Below are 18,208 nucleotides of genomic sequence, written 5' to 3'. Positions count from 1 at the left end.
AGACAATATGCTGGAACCGGGATAATTTTTTTTGTTTGTTATGTAACATCTGTAAATTATCTAGAGAAATGCACTGCCTAGATGGAACATGAACATGTGAATGTGGTGTACAGCGATAATAACGTGCTGGATTTTATCTGTAGTTTGACGGGAAATCCACCGTATAAATACGCACCCCAGACCAAAGCTAGTCAGTTCATTGGGTGTCTGTTGAGGAGCTTAGTTATGGTTATGAGGTAATGGAAAGTGTTTGAATATGGCCTGATTTCACTAAGTCACTTGGTTAACAAAACATTGATATTTTGGGTCCATGGCCAGGAAACTCCCCAGATCTCAATCCCATTTGAGAACCTGTGGTCAATCCTCAAAAAGAGGGTGGACAAACAAACAAACCGATCAGTTCCAAGCACTGATTAGGCAAGAATAGACTGCCATCAGTCAAGATTTTGTGCAGTATCTGATATCCAGCATGCCAAGCCAAATTGCAAAAGTCTTTAATAAGAAGGGTCAACACTGTAAATATTAAGTATTCGCTAGATGTATTTGTCAATAAAAAATTAATAAAACGTTTATAAGCATTTCATTTGTACTTCATATTATCATATAAACTCCTGACAACGGGATCTTTAAACACTGAGGCAGTAATCTTTGTGAAAACCAAAATTTGTGTGAGCCTCAAAATTTTTGGCCATGACTGTACAACAGAAGACCGCTGGCGGTAAAAGCTGCAGCGCAACTACAGCAGAGTAACCGTAGTCCTGGGGATGCTTTAATCAGCAAGACCGGCGAGCAACACACAGCACCAGGCTACGTCTCCTTTGGGCTTTAAATAGGAGAGAAAACAAGGCGAAAACAAACAAGGGACAGGTGTGTTTGATTAATAATCAGTATCGAAGGGTTGGACTTCACTAACCTCAATGAGCAAGTATATGAATAATATTCAGGGAGTGAGAGTTATTTCGCTCAACGACTATGTCAAAATAAAAGTCTCTAGCGTGGCAATGGCACAAAAATGTTATCAAAATAAAAACTAAAACTACTGCCTCATACTCATTTGCTTTGTTTTCTGAGAGATTTGCGACTAACTACAGGTTGTTACGCATGCATATTAAGATGCCAAGGACCAACTGCGCTTTTTAAGAATTGTATTCAGTGTTCACACTTTCTCTTTTCGAATATGCACAGCCTAGGAACGTCATCTGCCTCACTACATTTATTTATACCTCATGGTTTCAACTGCTTAACCTTATTAGGCATGTACCTAAAAAAGCACTTGAACAAAGTGTGGCCATGTTCACAGTGCTTAGCAGACTGCACTGGGATTTGAATTTGAATCAAAGTGGAACACATTCAGCTCCAAAAGACACAGTATAGTTCACACAAAACACCATTCATGACATTAATGCTGTTATATGGAAGGTCAGCAAGTACCATGACAGGCCATTAGAGGGCAGTGTTGGATCATCCATTCATTCATTCATTTCTTTCTCTCTTTAATTTTTTTTATGGGCTAAACTTTTCCTGTCGGTCATTTGTAATTTTTTTGTGCTGACTTGTGATTCTGTCAGGATGCATTGTATTGTGATATACACTGATGTCCCAAAAGTCATAGGATAGCAGTATGTAAATTGACCATGAAGTGGGGTTACCTCAGGGGACAGTTTGGGAAAGCCCACACGTATAAATTGTGAGGTATTACCTTGTGAGCGAGGCTGAGCACTGGCCAGCATACTCATGGCAAGTTTGAACAAGACAGGATAGCAGTTGCCAGACAGATGGGACGCCCCATTTCCAAAATTGTGCAGGAATTTAACATTCCTCTTTCCACAGTGTCACGTGTGTAAAAGGAATACACCATAGAAGGCAATGCCACTCACAGTGGACAGTGCAGTGGCCACCCACAGTTGCTTAATGATCATGACCAATGGCATCTGACCAGAATTGTCCTTTCTAATAGAAAAGCAACTCTGGCAGAAATCACATCCACATTTAATGCAGAAGGCTACACATGAATAAACCGCAGCACAGTGCGGTATTCTTTGCCTTCCATGGGATATGGGAGCAGAAGACCAACCAGAGTGGTTCTGTTAGCACCATGACACCAGACACAGAGCCTCACCTGGGTTCATGAGGTGGCTAAATGGACCCTGGAGGACTGGCAACATGTAACTTAGTCTGATGAGTCACCGCACCAATTGTTTTGTGCTGATGGTAGGGTTCATGTGTGGTGCAGACCCCATGAAGCCATGCACCCCAGTTGTCAACAAGGCAGACCGCGCAGGTTGGTGGTGGATCCATACTGGTGTGGGGTATGTTCTTATAGCATGGCTTGGGTCCACTGGTCCGGCTAAACACATCATTGACCGGTGGTAGCTATGTTTCACTGACATTTGTACCCCATCATGTACACAATGTATCCCCACAATGATTCCAGCAGGGAATAGTTCAGTAGGGGATATTCCGTGCCATTAGGCCCAATTTGTCCAGAATTGGTTTAAGGAGCATTCTGGAGAGTTCTGAAAAATTGTGTGGCCTGCGTGTTCATGCAACATGAGCCCAATCAAGAAATTATGAAATATGATGGAGAGGTCCTGCACCTGAAAATAACAGAGCGGAGGGTGACTACCCAGATGGAACGATTCCGCATCCCTCCAGACTTCTTCCGCTTGTGGATGCCACAAGTTCCGCAGCTGTTTCTTCAGCTGCCAGTGTAGTTGCTCATATATTTTGCATTATGTTTGTAGAATTTTGGACTTCTGAACTTTTATTCTTTTGAGGGGAGAGGAATTATCACCTGAGGCTAATTAAGTTAGTGGCAGTTGTAAAGGTGGTAAAGGATTAAAATAGGCTGTTCCACAGTATAAAAAGACAGGGAGAAGGCTTAATGGATGGACAAAGAAATTCCTCACAGCTTTCAAGTATAACTTAAAGGAATGTTATTATTTCTCTCTGATATAATTAGTTGTGTATTTCCAGCGCATCGGATGGTTAGTGGTGTTTTAACTGTATAGGCAGCAGTGTGGGAACCCAACCGGGACCAAGTAGGACACAAACTGCAGCTCTGCAGCATTAAATAGGTTATCTTTCAGATGAAATGAGCAGAGTCCATCCTGAGGAGTTTGTTCCATACTTGCAAATGTATGTGGAAGGGATGCCATTGTCCTACTTGGTCAAGTGTGGGGTTTCTGGTGTCTAAATGGGATGGTTGAGTGCTGTCATCTGCTCACAGGCAGCAGACTGAGGCCACAGCGGAAGCAATCCCATCCTCTCAGATTTGAGGGAAATGATGCCTATCCCACCTGAGACTACTAAACGACCGCATCGTATGGTCCTCCGGGTGTTCCTTACGTAAAAGCAGGATTTCATATGCTGCGATTCTATAGTTTCTTTCCATAGGTTTTTTTTTTTTTTAAACTGCTTAGCAAGGGGAAGGAATGACCAATATAAAATGTATATATTTATTTATTTATTTAAACCAAGAGATGTGAGGTACATGGGGGTTGAAGTGTATGTGAAATCTAGAAGGTATTGATTTCAGTAATTCACTGTGTCCTGGTTATGGTAAGTGCAGGGCTTTTCATCCCAGCTGTATCCATTTGTATGTTGCTTTATCGCCCAGCTCTTTAAGTGGCGTTGGTTATGGTCTGTATATGAATTAATGGGTGTTTAAATAAAACTTAATTTTGTATTTAGCCGGTCTCCTTGTCTGTAGTCCCGAGGATTTTAGATACCTGATTGAGTCTACTGCCATTGGCCATGACAGTTCTAAAAAAAATTACTGCTTGTGCTCATGTGGTTTTATTTTATTGAAGCTCATGCCTTCCACAAAATCTTATGTTTATCTGTGGTGCCAGACAGCTTCACAGAATATAACAGTCCTCATGGTGAACACATCTTTGTCTTTCATGTTGTTATGGCATTATTGCTATACTATATATGTGACTTACTTTTTCTAGTGATAGTTCTGTTTTGCTGTCGGTGACAAGTTATCACAATTCAGGATTAATGTTGCTATCACACAGTTTGGTTATTGTAATGACCTTAAAAAGAGAAAGATAGGATCTGGCTAAATAAAACATCATACTTGTAGTGCATCAAGCGTTTATCCCAGGGAGTATGGTAGCCAGCCTAAACCTGCATTTGTAATCTAAATGCAGTTTATTTTATTTTTGCAGTAAAATAAGTGTAACCTTGAGCGCGCCCACCTCCGATAGTGTTATTGGGACAGCACACAAAGGGCCTCTGTAGTGTCGTAGTGCAACATTCTGGGGCACCATCGTAAGAGGCAGAGTGAAGGCCCTTTTTTAAAATCTATTTATTAATTTTTCAATTAACGATCAATTTCAGTTCGAGATGCTGCAAAGGCCTGGCGCTTGTAATGCTAATTAAATCTTAAGGAAAGACAGGAGACAAAAAAATATTACTAATAGTGGTAAGATAAAAAATTTTGTCGTTTATTGTGCTTTTATTGTTTAAAATATTATGAACATTAGCTAAAGACAGATATCAACAAAACTTTTCCATATCACGCTTCACTTCCTGGGTAAAATATTCTCGCGATACGTACTGCTGACGTCTGTGGCCGGCACCAGTGATATCTCGCGATATCTGGACTTGCTCGGCTGTGTTACAGAACATCGAGGTGCTGAGTGAGCTCAGACGTCTACTTACTTAGCGTCAGCTGGGATACCTATTTGGAAACATCGGCTTAAGATTGTTAGGCAAAGCTGTAAGGAAAAACAACCGGAAATATTTAGTACATTCGCCTAATTAGGTCTTGCTCCATTCGCATTCGAACAAAAATAAAGAGGAGGCAAGTGACGTCGTTTGTAAAGCAGGCTTGGCTATAGTCCTTCAGCTAGCTAGCTGGCGTGCTAACAAAGAAAATCTTCTCAGAAAAGGAGTAATCCTCACTATTTTCTTTAGTTATGAGTCATGTGGTCGTCGATAATTCACACGGTCTAGATCAGCAGGTAAGCGTTTTCTGTTTTTTTTCCTTTCGTATTACTTCAAACGAACATTTACTTTGCCGACGTTACTTAACTAGCTAGGCTAGCACAGAGAGCAGATAACGACTGTCTTGACCAGGTCTCCAGGAGCGCAGCCTAGGTAACTGTTGTGTTTCCGGCTACTAGTTGACTGTCTCAGTTACATGCCGGGACGACGTTAAAGGTTTTGGTGTGCTGTAGCTGTGCTAGCATGGCTGGCTTGCTTTTTATAGGGTTACAGTCCCGTTCTGCTGTCGTTGCTACAAGTTTAACATCGCTGCCTTAGCAGTTTAACGGTGCGCAGTACGAGCTAGACCATTTTCACGGCAAGAGAGTAAAGTTAGGAGTTATGTAGTATACCGTATCTGTTTAGTGCTTGCTAGCTAGCAAAGTGCCTAGACAGCAAATTATCGCCGTGAGACTTTCGATGGTGGTGCACCCCACATCTGTGCAGTTCAAGCAATATATGCGTTAGTAATCATGACCCTAATACCGTAGAGGCCCAGGCCGGAGCCGGATAATCGGCCGCTTCTGCAAAGCCCTGCTAGCTGACCTGTCGGCAACAGCGTGGGCATAAACATTTCACGCTCTTGGTTTGTCCATCGGGATCTCTAATTCTCCAGCTAGCTAGATATATAAAGTGTCTCGCTGAGGTTTAAATATTAAAGACCAGTGCGACAGGCTGAAGTTAGCCCCCACCCCCTAACATTGTCACCACCACCAACATTCGTCGGACATTTTGTTCGCTTCAATCAAAGATCGTCTCTTCCTCTAATGTTACTGATTGCGATTGAGGCCTTTTGCCATTTGTTGATCTGTTTTCCCTAAAGGTGAATGCGCTGGTTATGGGAGGTCAGTTTATGATTGCACGGGAAGCCATCTGATCAGTGTCGACATACGAATGTAGCAGAGCGCAGTAATGCGCAGTGCTAAGGATGATAGATTGCCATTACTTCCTTAAGGTTATTAATCAGGTTATTATTTGCTTCTATCACTTTCATCCAGCGTCAGCGATTGGGTGAAGATTGCGCAATATAAATAACATGGTACAGTCCCACCAATCAGAGGTGCAGTGATTGTTTACAAAATGTCAAGCAGTCATGGCTGAATCAGTCAGTGTATAGGTACTGCATGGGTCATGGTTTTGGCAGCAGTCGGTCATGGTGCTGCTGTTCGTTCACGTGTGGATACAATATAAATTAATATTTCCAATGAAATCTCAACTGGGGCACTCGAACCTCAATTTGAAACCAGTGAATGCAATCACGTGCTTAGCATCCATCACTGCAATCCCTGATCTTCAAATGTTCATTTATACATGTGAATTTCTTTCTTTAATGATCTTGCATCTTGTCTTTTCTAGCTTTCTGCCCTAGACTTGAATTCTGCTGATGGGCAGGGTGGAGGCACTGGCAGTAAGTGTCCCATTTTTAGAATGTTGACCGTGTGTTTAAAAGCTTTTTTCCTGCTGTTTTTTCTTTCTTTTACATAAATAAATGTTTTCTGTTTGGTCTGTGCAGTAATCTGGCATTGCCTGTGCATTTCAGATTTAGACTGATTTCCAGTCCAGTGCTGATGTTGGCAAAAAATGAATGTGCATGTTACCCCCCCCCCCCTCTTTTTTTTTTTAACCCCCAGGGCGCTACATTCCTCCACACTTGAGAAACAAAGATGCCGCAAAAAATGGTAGGTGTTTTCATTTTGGCTCCATCAGCTACTCTTTGTTCACATTAGAAAGACTGTGAAGCATTTCAATGTAGTCTGTGTCTTTTTTTTTTTTTTTTTTTTTTTGTCTTTTTTAAAACATTTTTATATATGCTATGACCTTTTCCTTAAAACAGGAATACCTTTGGAAGATGTATTTTAGATGCATCATTGTTTTTAAGTAGCTTCGCTACGCAGTTACACAAATGTAATTTAATGCAGTATATTTTCTATCTGAGATGACTTAGAAGAATTTTGTATTAATTCGGCATTGAAAGTGATTGTCAGTATCAAACGTATTAGGATGTTTTGTTTTTTTTGTTTTTTTTTTCTCTCTAATTTTAAGTTTTACTGGGATTGTGAACTTAATCTGAGCTGAAAGATGTATTCATTCTGTTTCAGGAAGCTGACTTGGAGGTTTTTTTTTTGTTAGATTATTTTTAAATTCGGACACTTTCTTGGCTATTTTAAAGAAATGATGTACCACCTTCCTTAAGAGACGTTTAAAAAGACCCATGCTACTGGTTCTTGTATTGGTCTCTGCGTTCTTCTTCTTACTTTGACTGCATTTTCATTTTTTCACAGCAGGGATTGCTTATTCCTCTGGTAGACAGAGCGGTTATTCAGTGCCACCAGTACTGAGCTGTAAGTTTGTTTTGTCAGCTTTTGCTGAGGGTGCTCTGCATTCCTAAATGCATGAAAGTTTAATTACATGCCAAGAGCCAATATGTAAGGGCCAATGTAAAGCTCAGGGCTCATGGTCAATGATCTCGTTGGACAGGTTAAGGTACACAAGGCTTTTTCCCAGTTTAGAGTTTTGAGGGAAAAGTAGCCAGACTTCTGTGTGCTTTGTCTGACTTACCCATGCTCTCCATAATTAGCTAGTAGCCATGGTTGCTTGCGTTCCGCTCCTTTCTCTCTTATTTTCCAGTCAAGTCTATGAATGTGCAAGGGCAGGAAGAGGGCCGACACTATATACACACACACACACACACACACACACACACACACACACAGAGTCCACCACTTGCTGCCATATTTTTAAAAATACACAATTGGGCTTTTTTTTTTTTTTTTTTTTTTTTAATTGTGAAACTGTTGCACAAGTTTCTCCTAAACAGTTTCCTCAGACTTGGCATCTCGAGAGAAACAGCAGAAACAGAAATAACTATCAGACTGGATGGGATGACTTTAGGACTGGTAACTATTAGAGTAAGCCTCCATTCTCCTGCATTTCCCTCATTGTGAAGCAAGGGGTTGTTATTTAGTGCCCTGTGCCTCTGCTCAGGTTACCCAAGATGCCCATCCCAGGAGCTTTCCTTCCATCACACCTGCAGTGGTGGCTGGCCAGACAGATGTGGTATACCTCCATGTATCTGCATGGGACTTGTGCATTGCACCTCCGAGTGCTGACCAATGCTGTATTCAGTGATCTATTAAAGCATTGACATGAACTTTTTGAACAAGATTGTGAAGTTAGCAGACTTTGCAGACTAATTTATGCTCTAATATATGATGTGAAAGCTTGCTTTCGCTGCATGGGATATGTATATTATTCTTGTAGAATTTGTTGATGCTAAATATATGTGAATATTCTTACTGAATTATAACCTATGCAAGTGTGGCATAACTGTGTGCACACGAAAACCTGAACTGTAGATGTGGAGTGAATAGAGGGGAATGAAATTACGTTCTGGTTTGAACAGTTAGTTGGAGCGATTTCATTACTTGCCCCAAGAAATTTTGCTATTACCATGTACAGGTTTTCCTTTCACAACAGACACAACTACTTTTAGACTAATTAGCCAAAGATGCTTCACAGTACTAATGTACATCTTTTGCTAAAAATAAGCAAAATGTCCTTTTGGTATTTTTATGTATTTACTGTGACACTGACTATCCTTGACATGTAATTTAAAGTTTGCTTTGGCTCAAAAGAGAAATACTGCTATTTTCAGACAGCCATTTTAGGCCAACTCTGTCCCAAATCTGCAGCACAAAGTTTTTCAGTTCAGATTTTTTAATGACCCTCTTTGGTTTGATATTGTACTTTTATAAACGTACATTTTGTTGACATGCAAGCTATATACAAGATGGCCTTCAAGTGCACAAATATTCGTGTGGAAATATGGTAACAGTAGTAGTTACAATCCCACCTGCAGTATATTTTAATGGTTGTATTGAATGACTTGCCTCAGGCTGAATTAATGAACTTGTCCTGGCTAGTTGAGGTTTTTTTTTTTTTCTTTCAAATTTTGTCCAGTATATGTTTTGTTATTGTACATCTTAATGGAAGATGAATGAAACAAAGCTTTTCATCTTCGAGCTGTGTTTTGGGATCATTGTTTGGTGCATTGTGACTAGGCAGTTTTTATTATTGTTAATTTGTTTATCAGCTGTTATGTTCAGGATAAATCACAGGCTCGTGGATGCTCGTGTATTTGAAACGGTGTTGTGATGCGTGTGGTCCATCTGTCTGCCGCAAGGAGGGTGCTGGCCTGACTGGCTGTGAGATTGCGCTGATGTGAGGGATTGTGCAGGACCGCTGGTGCAGGCTTTGGCTAATACCTGTGTGTGTCCCTTGCAGCCTTCCCCGCGCACACTGACAGCAGTGTGGCCCCCGGTGGGAATGAGGATACAGCCAGTGTGCTCAGCTGGGCTGACCGCTGTGGTAAATGTTCGAGCAGCTGACAGTAGCATAGCATGGCATGCCATGGTTGCTTGTGGTCAGCAGATTATTGACTCCTACCCGAGTGGCACTCGGCTGCTTGGTAGGCTAGTCTGTTTCTCTTTTATGCTGACAAGTGTGCTGTGAAGGGATGGTAGTGAGATTCTGGCATGGTACAGCTCGTTTGTTAACGGATTTCTCGAGTGTCATTTTCCGGTCAGCGTGTGTAGGCGAGTCTTTCAGTAAAGCTGAGCCTACCTTTTTGAGCCGTTGGTACAATCCTGTCTATCTGGCTCATGTTTTTTTACTTAAACTGCTGTATTTGCTGAAGTAAGACTACTTTGCCTCCCCTTGTTTTTGTTTGTTGACATCTTTTGCTTGGTCAGTCAGAGAGACCAGTGAGACCAGTTGATTTTGTATGGGCTTGGCTTTTGGCTACCCTCTTTTCAGATGTATACAATTTTCTCCACTGCCCCAGTCGCTTTCTCTGATCTGCTTTTCTACCCTCTGCGGAAGACTCTCCTGGATGGGATGGCGCTCGTAGCAATGGCTTTGTTAATGGATACCACGACAGTCGCATGAATGGAGGCGGAAGCTTTGGACGTGGTCCTCCTCGCAACGATAGAAGCAGCCGCGGCAACTTCCGTGGCAACAGGGGTGGTGCTACCTTCAACCAGCCCATGCATAACACAAGTAAGCGATAGAAAAAAGATGTTTTGAAGACTTTTTCTTTCTTAATCATAAACACCACAATCCTAATGTTGTGATGATTCATCTGGAACATTTCTTTAGACTATGGTGGCTTTGAAAACAAAGATGGCGGCTGGAACACGGGTCTGAACAGGGATGCCGCTTACTCTAGCTTTGGAGGACGTTCCGACAGGGGGAAGTCTGCATTCTTCAGTGACAGAGGTGCAGGGTCAAGAGGAAGGTAAAATGGCGGCTACACAGGCATGTTAAGCGAAACTGTATGACCTTTTAAAGGTCCTTTTAAGCTCATTCAAAGTGTCCGGGGCACAGTGATTCAGAAATGGGATTCTGGGATGTCTAAAGCGGATGTGACCGGTAGGGTTTGTTGCTCAGGTATGACCGTGGGGGATTTGGTGCTGGCGGAGGTGGGATGGGAAACAGTCGGTGGGTAGAGGAGTCCAGGGATGAAGAGGACTGGTCGAAACCTACTCCTCCCAACGAGCGTCTGGAACAGTATGTGCCCCAACCTGCTGCTAATTGCACTTCCAAAAAGAGTCCATCTGCCGCATTAAGTAAGCCCCTTTTTTTCCCCCCTCTCTCTCTCAGTGAACTATTCTCTGGAAGTAATACAGGGATTAACTTTGAGAAGTATGATGACATTCCTGTGGAGGCCACCGGAAGCAATTGCCCCGGCCCGATCGAGAACGTACGTGTTCCGGTGAAGTTTTTTTTTTAATTTCTTTTTGAAACGCACCACTGTGGGAGCTGATGGGGGATGTATTGTATTGCCTTTCAGTTCCATGATGTGGACATGGGGGAGATCATCATGGGTAACATCAACCTGAGCCGCTACACCCGACCCACGCCAGTACAGAAGCATGCCATTCCCATCATCAAGGCTAAGAGGGACTTAATGGCTTGTGCTCAGACAGGTAGCCTGTTTCCCAGCTCTGGTAGAAGTCTAAACACACTGCTACCCCAGCCTACGTCTTCTCGAGCGAAGGGCCTGATGTCCGTGATGGTGGCCGTGGCCCGTTGTTTGGCAGCATGGGTCATTGTTCATGTGCTGTGTGTGTTCAGGCTCTGGGAAGACTGCGGCTTTCCTTCTCCCAGTGCTGAGTCAGATCTACACTGATGGACCAGGAGAGGCTCTGCAGGCTTCTAAAGCCAGTGGCCAGGTAGCTTTTTATACAGCACAGCTCAGTTCAGATCTTCCTGACAACATGGAGCAGAAATTTCCAAATGGCCTCTGAGGTTCAAAAATGTTCGAATGTATTTTTTGTGTATGTGATCGCTTTGGCAATGTTACACTGGAAAGTAATAACAGCATTGCTTTAACAGGAGAATGGAAAATATGGGCGTCGTAAGCAGTATCCCATCTCTTTGGTCCTGGCTCCAACCAGAGAACTTGCTCTTCAGATCTATGACGAAGCCAGGAAGGTATGTCTAACCAGTTCCTCATGCTTGGCAGCTATGAGCAGGAATTCACTCTGACCTTATCATTCCTAATCCTCCTGTCCGCTGTTGCTCTGTTGCAGTTCGCGTACCGTTCCCGGGTGCGCCCGTGCGTGGTGTACGGGGGAGCCGACATTGGACAGCAGATCCGTGACCTGGAGAGAGGCTGCCACCTGCTGGTAGCCACGCCTGGGCGTCTGGTGGACATGATGGAGCGGGGCAAGATCGGCCTGGAGTACTGCAAGTGAGTGCTGGGCCCAGAGACGTGATGCCAACCGCCCAGACCTGCTGTTCCACTTACTCACAGCAATGAGGGCACTTTCCAGCATCTCTTCTCGGTTTGAGTTTGGCTACTGCTTCTTTATTTTGGTTCGGTTTCTCACCCTGCCCTCAGTTACCTGGTCCTGGATGAAGCGGACAGGATGCTGGACATGGGGTTTGAGCCACAGATCAGACGCATCGTGGAGCAGGATACCATGCCTCCAAAAGGTGTACGCCAGACTATGATGTTCAGCGCCACCTTTCCCAAGGAGATCCAGGTACAAAAATACACATGTGCCCAGGGTCACAATACAGTGTATGCAGATACAGAACATATGAGGCACAGAAGTACAAACACTCACAGGTGCAAATATATAGGTACAGTTGATTAAACTACAAGCACACGAGTTCACGAAGTGACTAAAAGGCAGGGATGTTGCCTTTTTATTTGTGACTGCTTATTTGTAGATCTTGGCACGTGACTTCCTGGAGGAGTACATCTTCCTAGCTGTGGGCCGTGTGGGCTCCACCTCGGAGAACATCACCCAGAAGGTGGTCTGGGTGGAGGAGAGTGACAAGCGGTCATTCCTGCTGGATCTCCTCAATGCCACAGGTAGATCCCCACACTCCTGTCCTAAGATGCAGTGTGTACAGTAAACAGAACGGTGCCTGTAGGAAGTTCACAGATGAATGCTGCATCAAGAGGATGGAAACACATAATCAGGGGATTTAAGGGGGTATTGAAAGGTTCAATGTTTGTTGCAGAATTTGACGTTCAGTAATCCTGTTGTCTAATGTAGTCCCTAAAATCTGTGTTGTAGTATCTTGAGGTATATTTTCAATGTTTCTCTTCTAAATTGTACTTGAGTAGAAGGCTTTTTTTTTTTTTAAAGAAAAAAAATATCTGGCGTGGTGAAAAGATGCATTAAGTTTACTGGGAGATTTGGTTCTATTTGAAGTCATTCCAAGTGAGGTTCAGGAAAGTGCAACTGAAACTCCCGAGAGGCCAGGTAAGTGTGGACTTCTCAGACTGACATGATGAAGCACATCTACATTCCACTGGCCTCCTTTTTTAAGTTCTTGTTTCCCCCCCCCCCCCCTTTCATATGCTTAAAATATGCTGAGCATTTTGGGTAAGATGCTTGTCTGATTTTACATTCACTCTTGCAGACCTGTGACTCTGTCAAAGGTATCACTTTCATTTTGGTATGTACTTTATTGCCCACGATGTGACCCATTTTCCACCCTCTTGGATGTTGCCTCTGGAAACCATGGCTAATCATGGTAACAATTTCCAGTTGAAGGAACTAAAGTCATTTTTAAGTGTTCTGTTGAAATTAACCTATTGCTTTAACTTGAACATGTCCTTTTAGAATGGACAAGAGGAAGTAAAATGCTCTTGATAATGGTGTTGCCATGGTTACCATCACAACAGCCAAGGTTAATCAGATAGAGATGAATGTGAGTGGCTGCTTGGCTGAGCTCTCATCTGTATCTCACCATAGCAACTCGGCACTGAGACAAAAATGCATGTGGAGAAGCGTCATCGGTCAGTGTTACCATGCCAACATTATCTAAGCAAAGGCTGCTACTGTTGCTGCAGGAGAGAAACTGAGGGGTGAATGGAGATGTGTGAGAGGAAGGCCTCGTTCACTCCTCGCTTGCTCACCTCTCTTCCTCCTGTCGAGCTTTGCTGCGATGGCCATTAAAGAAGGAACATAAGCTGTGACAAACATTGAACCCACTTTAACTCCCTTCAAGATTTTTGTTTTTTTTGAAGTGATGCCAAAGGCCTGTTTCTGTCGCTGCTGGTTTTTCAATGAAGCAAAGGAATTTGACTTAATGGTTGTCAGCCAATGCAAACCTGTTAACGCCTTGGTATCCCCATCATGTTTAGTTGTCATTTGTATTTTTGCAGCACTTAGCAGTCTTAATTTTGGGCCGTTGTCTGGAGCACTGTGCTCTCGGGCCCGTTGCGGACCTCACACCGTTTTCTGACTGCAGGCAAGGATTCTCTCACGCTGGTGTTCGTAGAGACTAAGAAGGGCGCCGACGCCCTGGAGGACTTCCTATACCGTGAGGGCTATGCCTGTACTAGCATCCATGGAGACCGCTCCCAGAGGGACCGCGAAGAGGCGCTTCACCAGTTCCGTTCCGGTCGCTGCCCCATCATGGTTGCCACAGCTGTGAGTAGCAGCTGAAGTTTCTCTGAAAGCTTGCAGCACTCTCGTGTGGTAGCAACACTTGCGTCCTTCTCCATCGTCACAGGTGGCTGCACGCGGACTTGATATCTGCAACGTGAAGCACGTCATCAACTTTGACCTGCCCAGTGACATTGAGGAATATGTCCATCGCATTGGACGTACTGGCCGTGTAGGAAACCTTGGTGAGTTCTGAGGTGTTCATTTTAACATGTTGCACTGAATAAGAGCCACCGCCAAATAACGTGTACAAATCAACTTAAGGTTTGTGTTGGAGTAGGCACGCTAACTAAATTGGTCTGGGCTTGTTGCAGTTAACTGAAAAATGAGTACCGATGCTCTGCTGTAATTAATTGGGCACATGCATCTTTATCCAGGTTTGGCCACGTCATTTTACAATGACAAGAACAGCAACATCACCAAAGACCTGCTGGACATCTTGGTAGAAGCCAAACAGGAGGTTCCTTCCTGGCTGGAGAGTCTGGCGTTTGAGCACCAGCACAAGAGCAGCAACCGTGGACGCTCCAAGAGGTGCCAGCTGCTCACATGCATAAACATGGGATTTTAATTACAGTGTTACAGTGATCTGATGCTCTCTGTTCTGTGGGTCGGCAGGTTTTCTGGTGGTTTCGGAGCCAGAGATTACCGTCAGATGTCTGGAGGTGGTAACGCCTTTGGCAGCCGCAGTGCTCGCAATGCTGGTAGCCATGGAGGCAGTCGAGGGTTTGGTGGTAATAAGGGTAAATTTAAACTCACCTCAGGGTCAGTCCTGAGTCATCATTTGACTTATGACACCAACGTAGAGGTATCGTTAACTTGCTCACAAGTCGATAATCGTCATGCAACTCGTCAATTCATGTGGACCTTCAGTAGTCCCAGAAGACCCAGCTGGTGAATACTGAACTCTAGCAATGGCTACGAATACATGGACAAATGAAGATCAGGAGATTTTGAAGATCTAATATTGGTGCAGTCTTGCAGTGAAAGATTTGCTGATTTTGTTTCTGTGTCTTTCTCAGGTGGCTTTGGAAATTTTGGCAACGATGGCTACGGTGGAAGCTACGGAAACTATGGGGGAAGCTACACCCAAGTGGACTGGTGGGGCAACTAGATGTCTCCGGCAGAGGGTCACCACGCCAAACGAGCAGAATGGAAACCACATGTTAACATAGCCAGACTCTACGCCCTGTGTAGCTTTAAGAACTCGCAGTACATTACACGCTGTGATTCTCTGTCTGCATTCTGAATGGAGCTTGGAGAGAGAAGGGCCCATGGCAGATCCAGAGTGCTAACTTGTAGATAAGAAGCAAGATGGACAGAGTTATGTGTTTGAATCTTGGACTGTTTTCAACTGCACTTTTTCTTTTTTTTTTTCTTTTTTTTTTTTTTTCCTTTGTGTAGAAACACAACAAGAAACTGAGGATCATTTATATGTTCATGTACTGTGCCTTTAAATTTAGACCGGAATTTTTGTTTCTTCATTTCAGAGAATGAACTTGGCCAAGAGCTCAATTTGTTTATGTTGTAAAGGCATATAAAAGCTTGTACTTAATCAAACCTTGGCAAACAACGGGATAACGTGGCTGGAGTGAGTCACGATTCCATTTGAACTTCAAATTGTCACAGGGATATCATGTAGCCTACAATACTGGCCAGAGAACTAACAGCTCATGGAACCAGCACAGAAGCGTTGGATTCACGTGGTGATTCCTCTGTGTGGCAACTTTGTTGTACAGGACATAGAGTTCTGACTTTTTTTGTTTTGCTCACTCTATCCTGGATAGGCACCTATTAGGGATATGGTTGTCTTCAAAAAGGCCATTCCAGTTATGATGAAACTGTTCATGACAAAGTGATTTAAACACTCGGTGTTATCTACACTTTGTTGTGTGAAAATATACAGAAAACATACAGTGCTGGAACTTGTAACTCCACTTATTTTAATTGACTTGACAGTGTTATGGCAGCTAGTAGGTACCACATACTAGCCACTGTAAGTGGGCAGCGTTTTTTTTTTTTTTTTGTTATTTTTTTCTTGAAACATTTTGAAGGAAAAGAGGTGCATTGTTGAGAAACTGTTTTGAAGAAATGTTTCTTCCCGAAAACAAAAAAAAAACAAAAAAATATGCCTGCCATCCTGAAGGCAAAGTTCAAATGGCTTCAGGCGGACCATGATACCAAGGCGGCTGTGCCTGTCATCGCCGCTTTGGTTGTATACGCATGCTAGTGTTTTGTTTTTTGGTCAAGGACGGAGGACAAATTCTGTCACAGGCTTTCCTTTATTACAAATGTTTTCTCTTTTCAAGCTGCGTTGGAGGCATGGCTCCCTTTTTCCTGGGCAGATGTGTTTGGAGATGGCTGAGAGTTCATTCATGAGGCGTTGACAGATGCGCACAGGGTTTTGCACAGGAAGTGGGCCGCGACGAGCTGTCGGGCCGCACCGCACTGTGGTGGTCAGGATCACTGTGGTGGCTGAAGACCAGGTTTCCTCTCCATGTGGTACATTTTAATGCTGTCGTCTTCTGGAGTTCATCTGTTCTGACGTAAACTAACCGCTGGCCTCTGAGCCAGCTTTCTGCTTCCTTTTAAAGAGGAAGGAAGCGTTGCAGAGAGGAGGGAAAAAGGCATTTAACTTAAGTGCAATAGATTTTCTTCTCAAGTGTGTTGTGCCTTGACATTTTTTTAAAAAAAATGACGAATTCAAGCAGATGCACTGACAGTATCGAGAACTTAAAGATGAATGGTGCTACTTAAGTTAGGTCTAGGCCCGTGTATGTTGTGCCCATCAAGTTTTACAGAGTTATTTTATTGCACATCTAGAGTTTTATATAACTGTCTTGAGTACGTGTCCTCAAACTTCCACATGTTGTGATTGGGAAGAGAGAAACGCAGCTTGTTTACAAAAGGGGAAGGGATCTCAATACTTACCAGGATTTATTTGGGACCAGGGGGATCAGCAGTGGGGAATTTAGCTATTTGCACACAGATTTCTAGATTCTACTTTTGCTGCTAGTTTTGTGTAATTTATTAAGCATTTTTTGAGAAATATTTATTTTTATAAGCCTCAAAGTGATTCTTTGAACGTTTCAAGAAACTTGACCAAAAGACAGTACAAAAACACTGGCACTTGAATGTTGAATGTCACCTGTATGCGTGAAATTTCTATACTTCGGGGTAGTGTGAGCTTTTTAATGTTTCAGACATATTGGACTCAGTCAGTATCCACAGCTGTTGAAGGCCTATAGGCCATATTGCTATCAAATTTCAAATTGGCTCTCAAAATTATAAATGGGGGGGAAAAAATAACATGCCAAGGTTTGGAATAAAATGTTCAGAAGACCTAACAATTTCTTAAATGTATCGGTGCAAAAAATGTCCAGTTTCTCCAAATATGTGCATTTGTTTTCTTTAGATTTTGGATTTTGTTCTGTTTTAAGGTTTTTGTTTCAGTGAATGTCTGGCACATGGCAATCTTAAACATGTGGTTCTTCTGTATTGTTGCATTTGCATATATGGTGCCTCTGGGTCCGGGCCTCTCAGGAGCAGGTGGCAAGTGCTATAGCTAGCAATAAGTCTTACTGTGCATTTGCAACATTTGAATTCATACCTTGCCGACATGGAAAGAAGCGTATCACTTGCTAGCTGTCCTGAGAGCAGCCCAGAGCACTTTAGATTTAGTATTTGCTTTAATGTAGTAGTTTAGAAGCTATGCACTGCATGAGAAGACTCAGCTGTGCATTTATTGTATGATTTTACCAAAATAAAAGTTTGAAATGGTAATTCAAATACAAAAAAAAGCATGTTTTCTAAAGTGTTCAGTGTAGCATAAACTTGGAGAAAACATGTAGCAGCTGTTAATAGTGTGGCTAAAACCTGCTGAAGTTTGAAATTCAATTGGCTTACATTTGTTTACATATAAATTCATTTTTTCCTGAGGTAATTGTCCCTTGTCTTATTTTCAACTTATTTTATTTTTAGTTAAGTTTACCAGTGAAAAATCTGGATGTTGATTTATCTATATATTTTAAAAGAAATCTGCATTTTTCACTGGTAAACTGGTAAAAAGGCTTACACTTTCAGTGAATATTCAAATTTTTAACAAGAAGCTTTTATTTAAAGATTCCTAGCTAACAGCTCAGCATGTGGTGACTTCAGGATTGTTGGAAATGCACATAGCTCTCATGAAATTGAGAATACCAATGGTGTGTGAAGCTGTCATCAAAGCAAAGGGTGGCTATGCT

At 42.8% G+C, this 18,208-nt stretch overlaps 1 protein-coding gene across 7 annotated transcripts; it reads left to right on the top strand.

Annotated features, from left to right (window-relative positions):
- Positions 1-4,635: 4,635 nt before the first annotated feature.
- ddx3xa (DEAD-box helicase 3 X-linked a) lies at positions 4,636-17,902 on the top strand. Of its 7 annotated transcripts, XM_027005183.2 has the most exons (22): positions 4,636-4,973; positions 6,352-6,403; positions 6,627-6,674; positions 7,278-7,337; positions 7,800-7,892; positions 7,981-8,052; positions 9,877-10,053; positions 10,153-10,291; positions 10,444-10,563; positions 10,657-10,756; positions 10,847-10,982; positions 11,131-11,228; positions 11,392-11,490; positions 11,589-11,749; positions 11,900-12,044; positions 12,235-12,379; positions 12,726-12,776; positions 13,771-13,952; positions 14,035-14,152; positions 14,345-14,498; positions 14,583-14,707; positions 14,987-17,902. In XM_027005183.2, the coding sequence occupies exons 1-22, from the start codon at positions 4,929-4,931 to the stop codon at positions 15,076-15,078; spliced, it is 2,412 nt and encodes an 803-aa protein (XP_026860984.2). In that variant the 5' UTR covers positions 4,636-4,928; the 3' UTR covers positions 15,079-17,902. The 7 variants fall into 7 exon arrangements, with proteins under 7 accessions (XP_026860984.2, XP_026860985.2, XP_035378665.1 ...); XM_027005184.2 differs by lacking the exon at positions 7,800-7,892; XM_035522772.1 differs by lacking the exon at positions 12,726-12,776.
- Positions 17,903-18,208: the final 306 nt, after the last annotated feature.

This window comes from Electrophorus electricus, chromosome 25 (assembly GCF_013358815.1).
Source record: "Electrophorus electricus isolate fEleEle1 chromosome 25, fEleEle1.pri, whole genome shotgun sequence".
Lineage (NCBI taxonomy): Eukaryota > Metazoa > Chordata > Actinopteri > Gymnotiformes > Gymnotidae > Electrophorus > Electrophorus electricus.
This window is presented reverse-complemented; position numbering and strand designations above follow the sequence as displayed.

Bases quoted from the DNA above. Each gene is read 5' to 3' on its own strand.
- ddx3xa (XM_027005183.2), top strand. From the start codon at position 4,929: ATGAGTCATGTGGTCGTCGATAATTCACACGGTCTAGATCAGCAG. The intron at 10,983-11,130 runs GTAGCCTGTTTC...GTGTGTGTTCAG, and splicing joins AATGGCTTGTGCTCAGACAG to GCTCTGGGAAGACTGCGGCT. The intron at 11,229-11,391 runs GTAGCTTTTTAT...TTGCTTTAACAG, and splicing joins CTTCTAAAGCCAGTGGCCAG to GAGAATGGAAAATATGGGCG.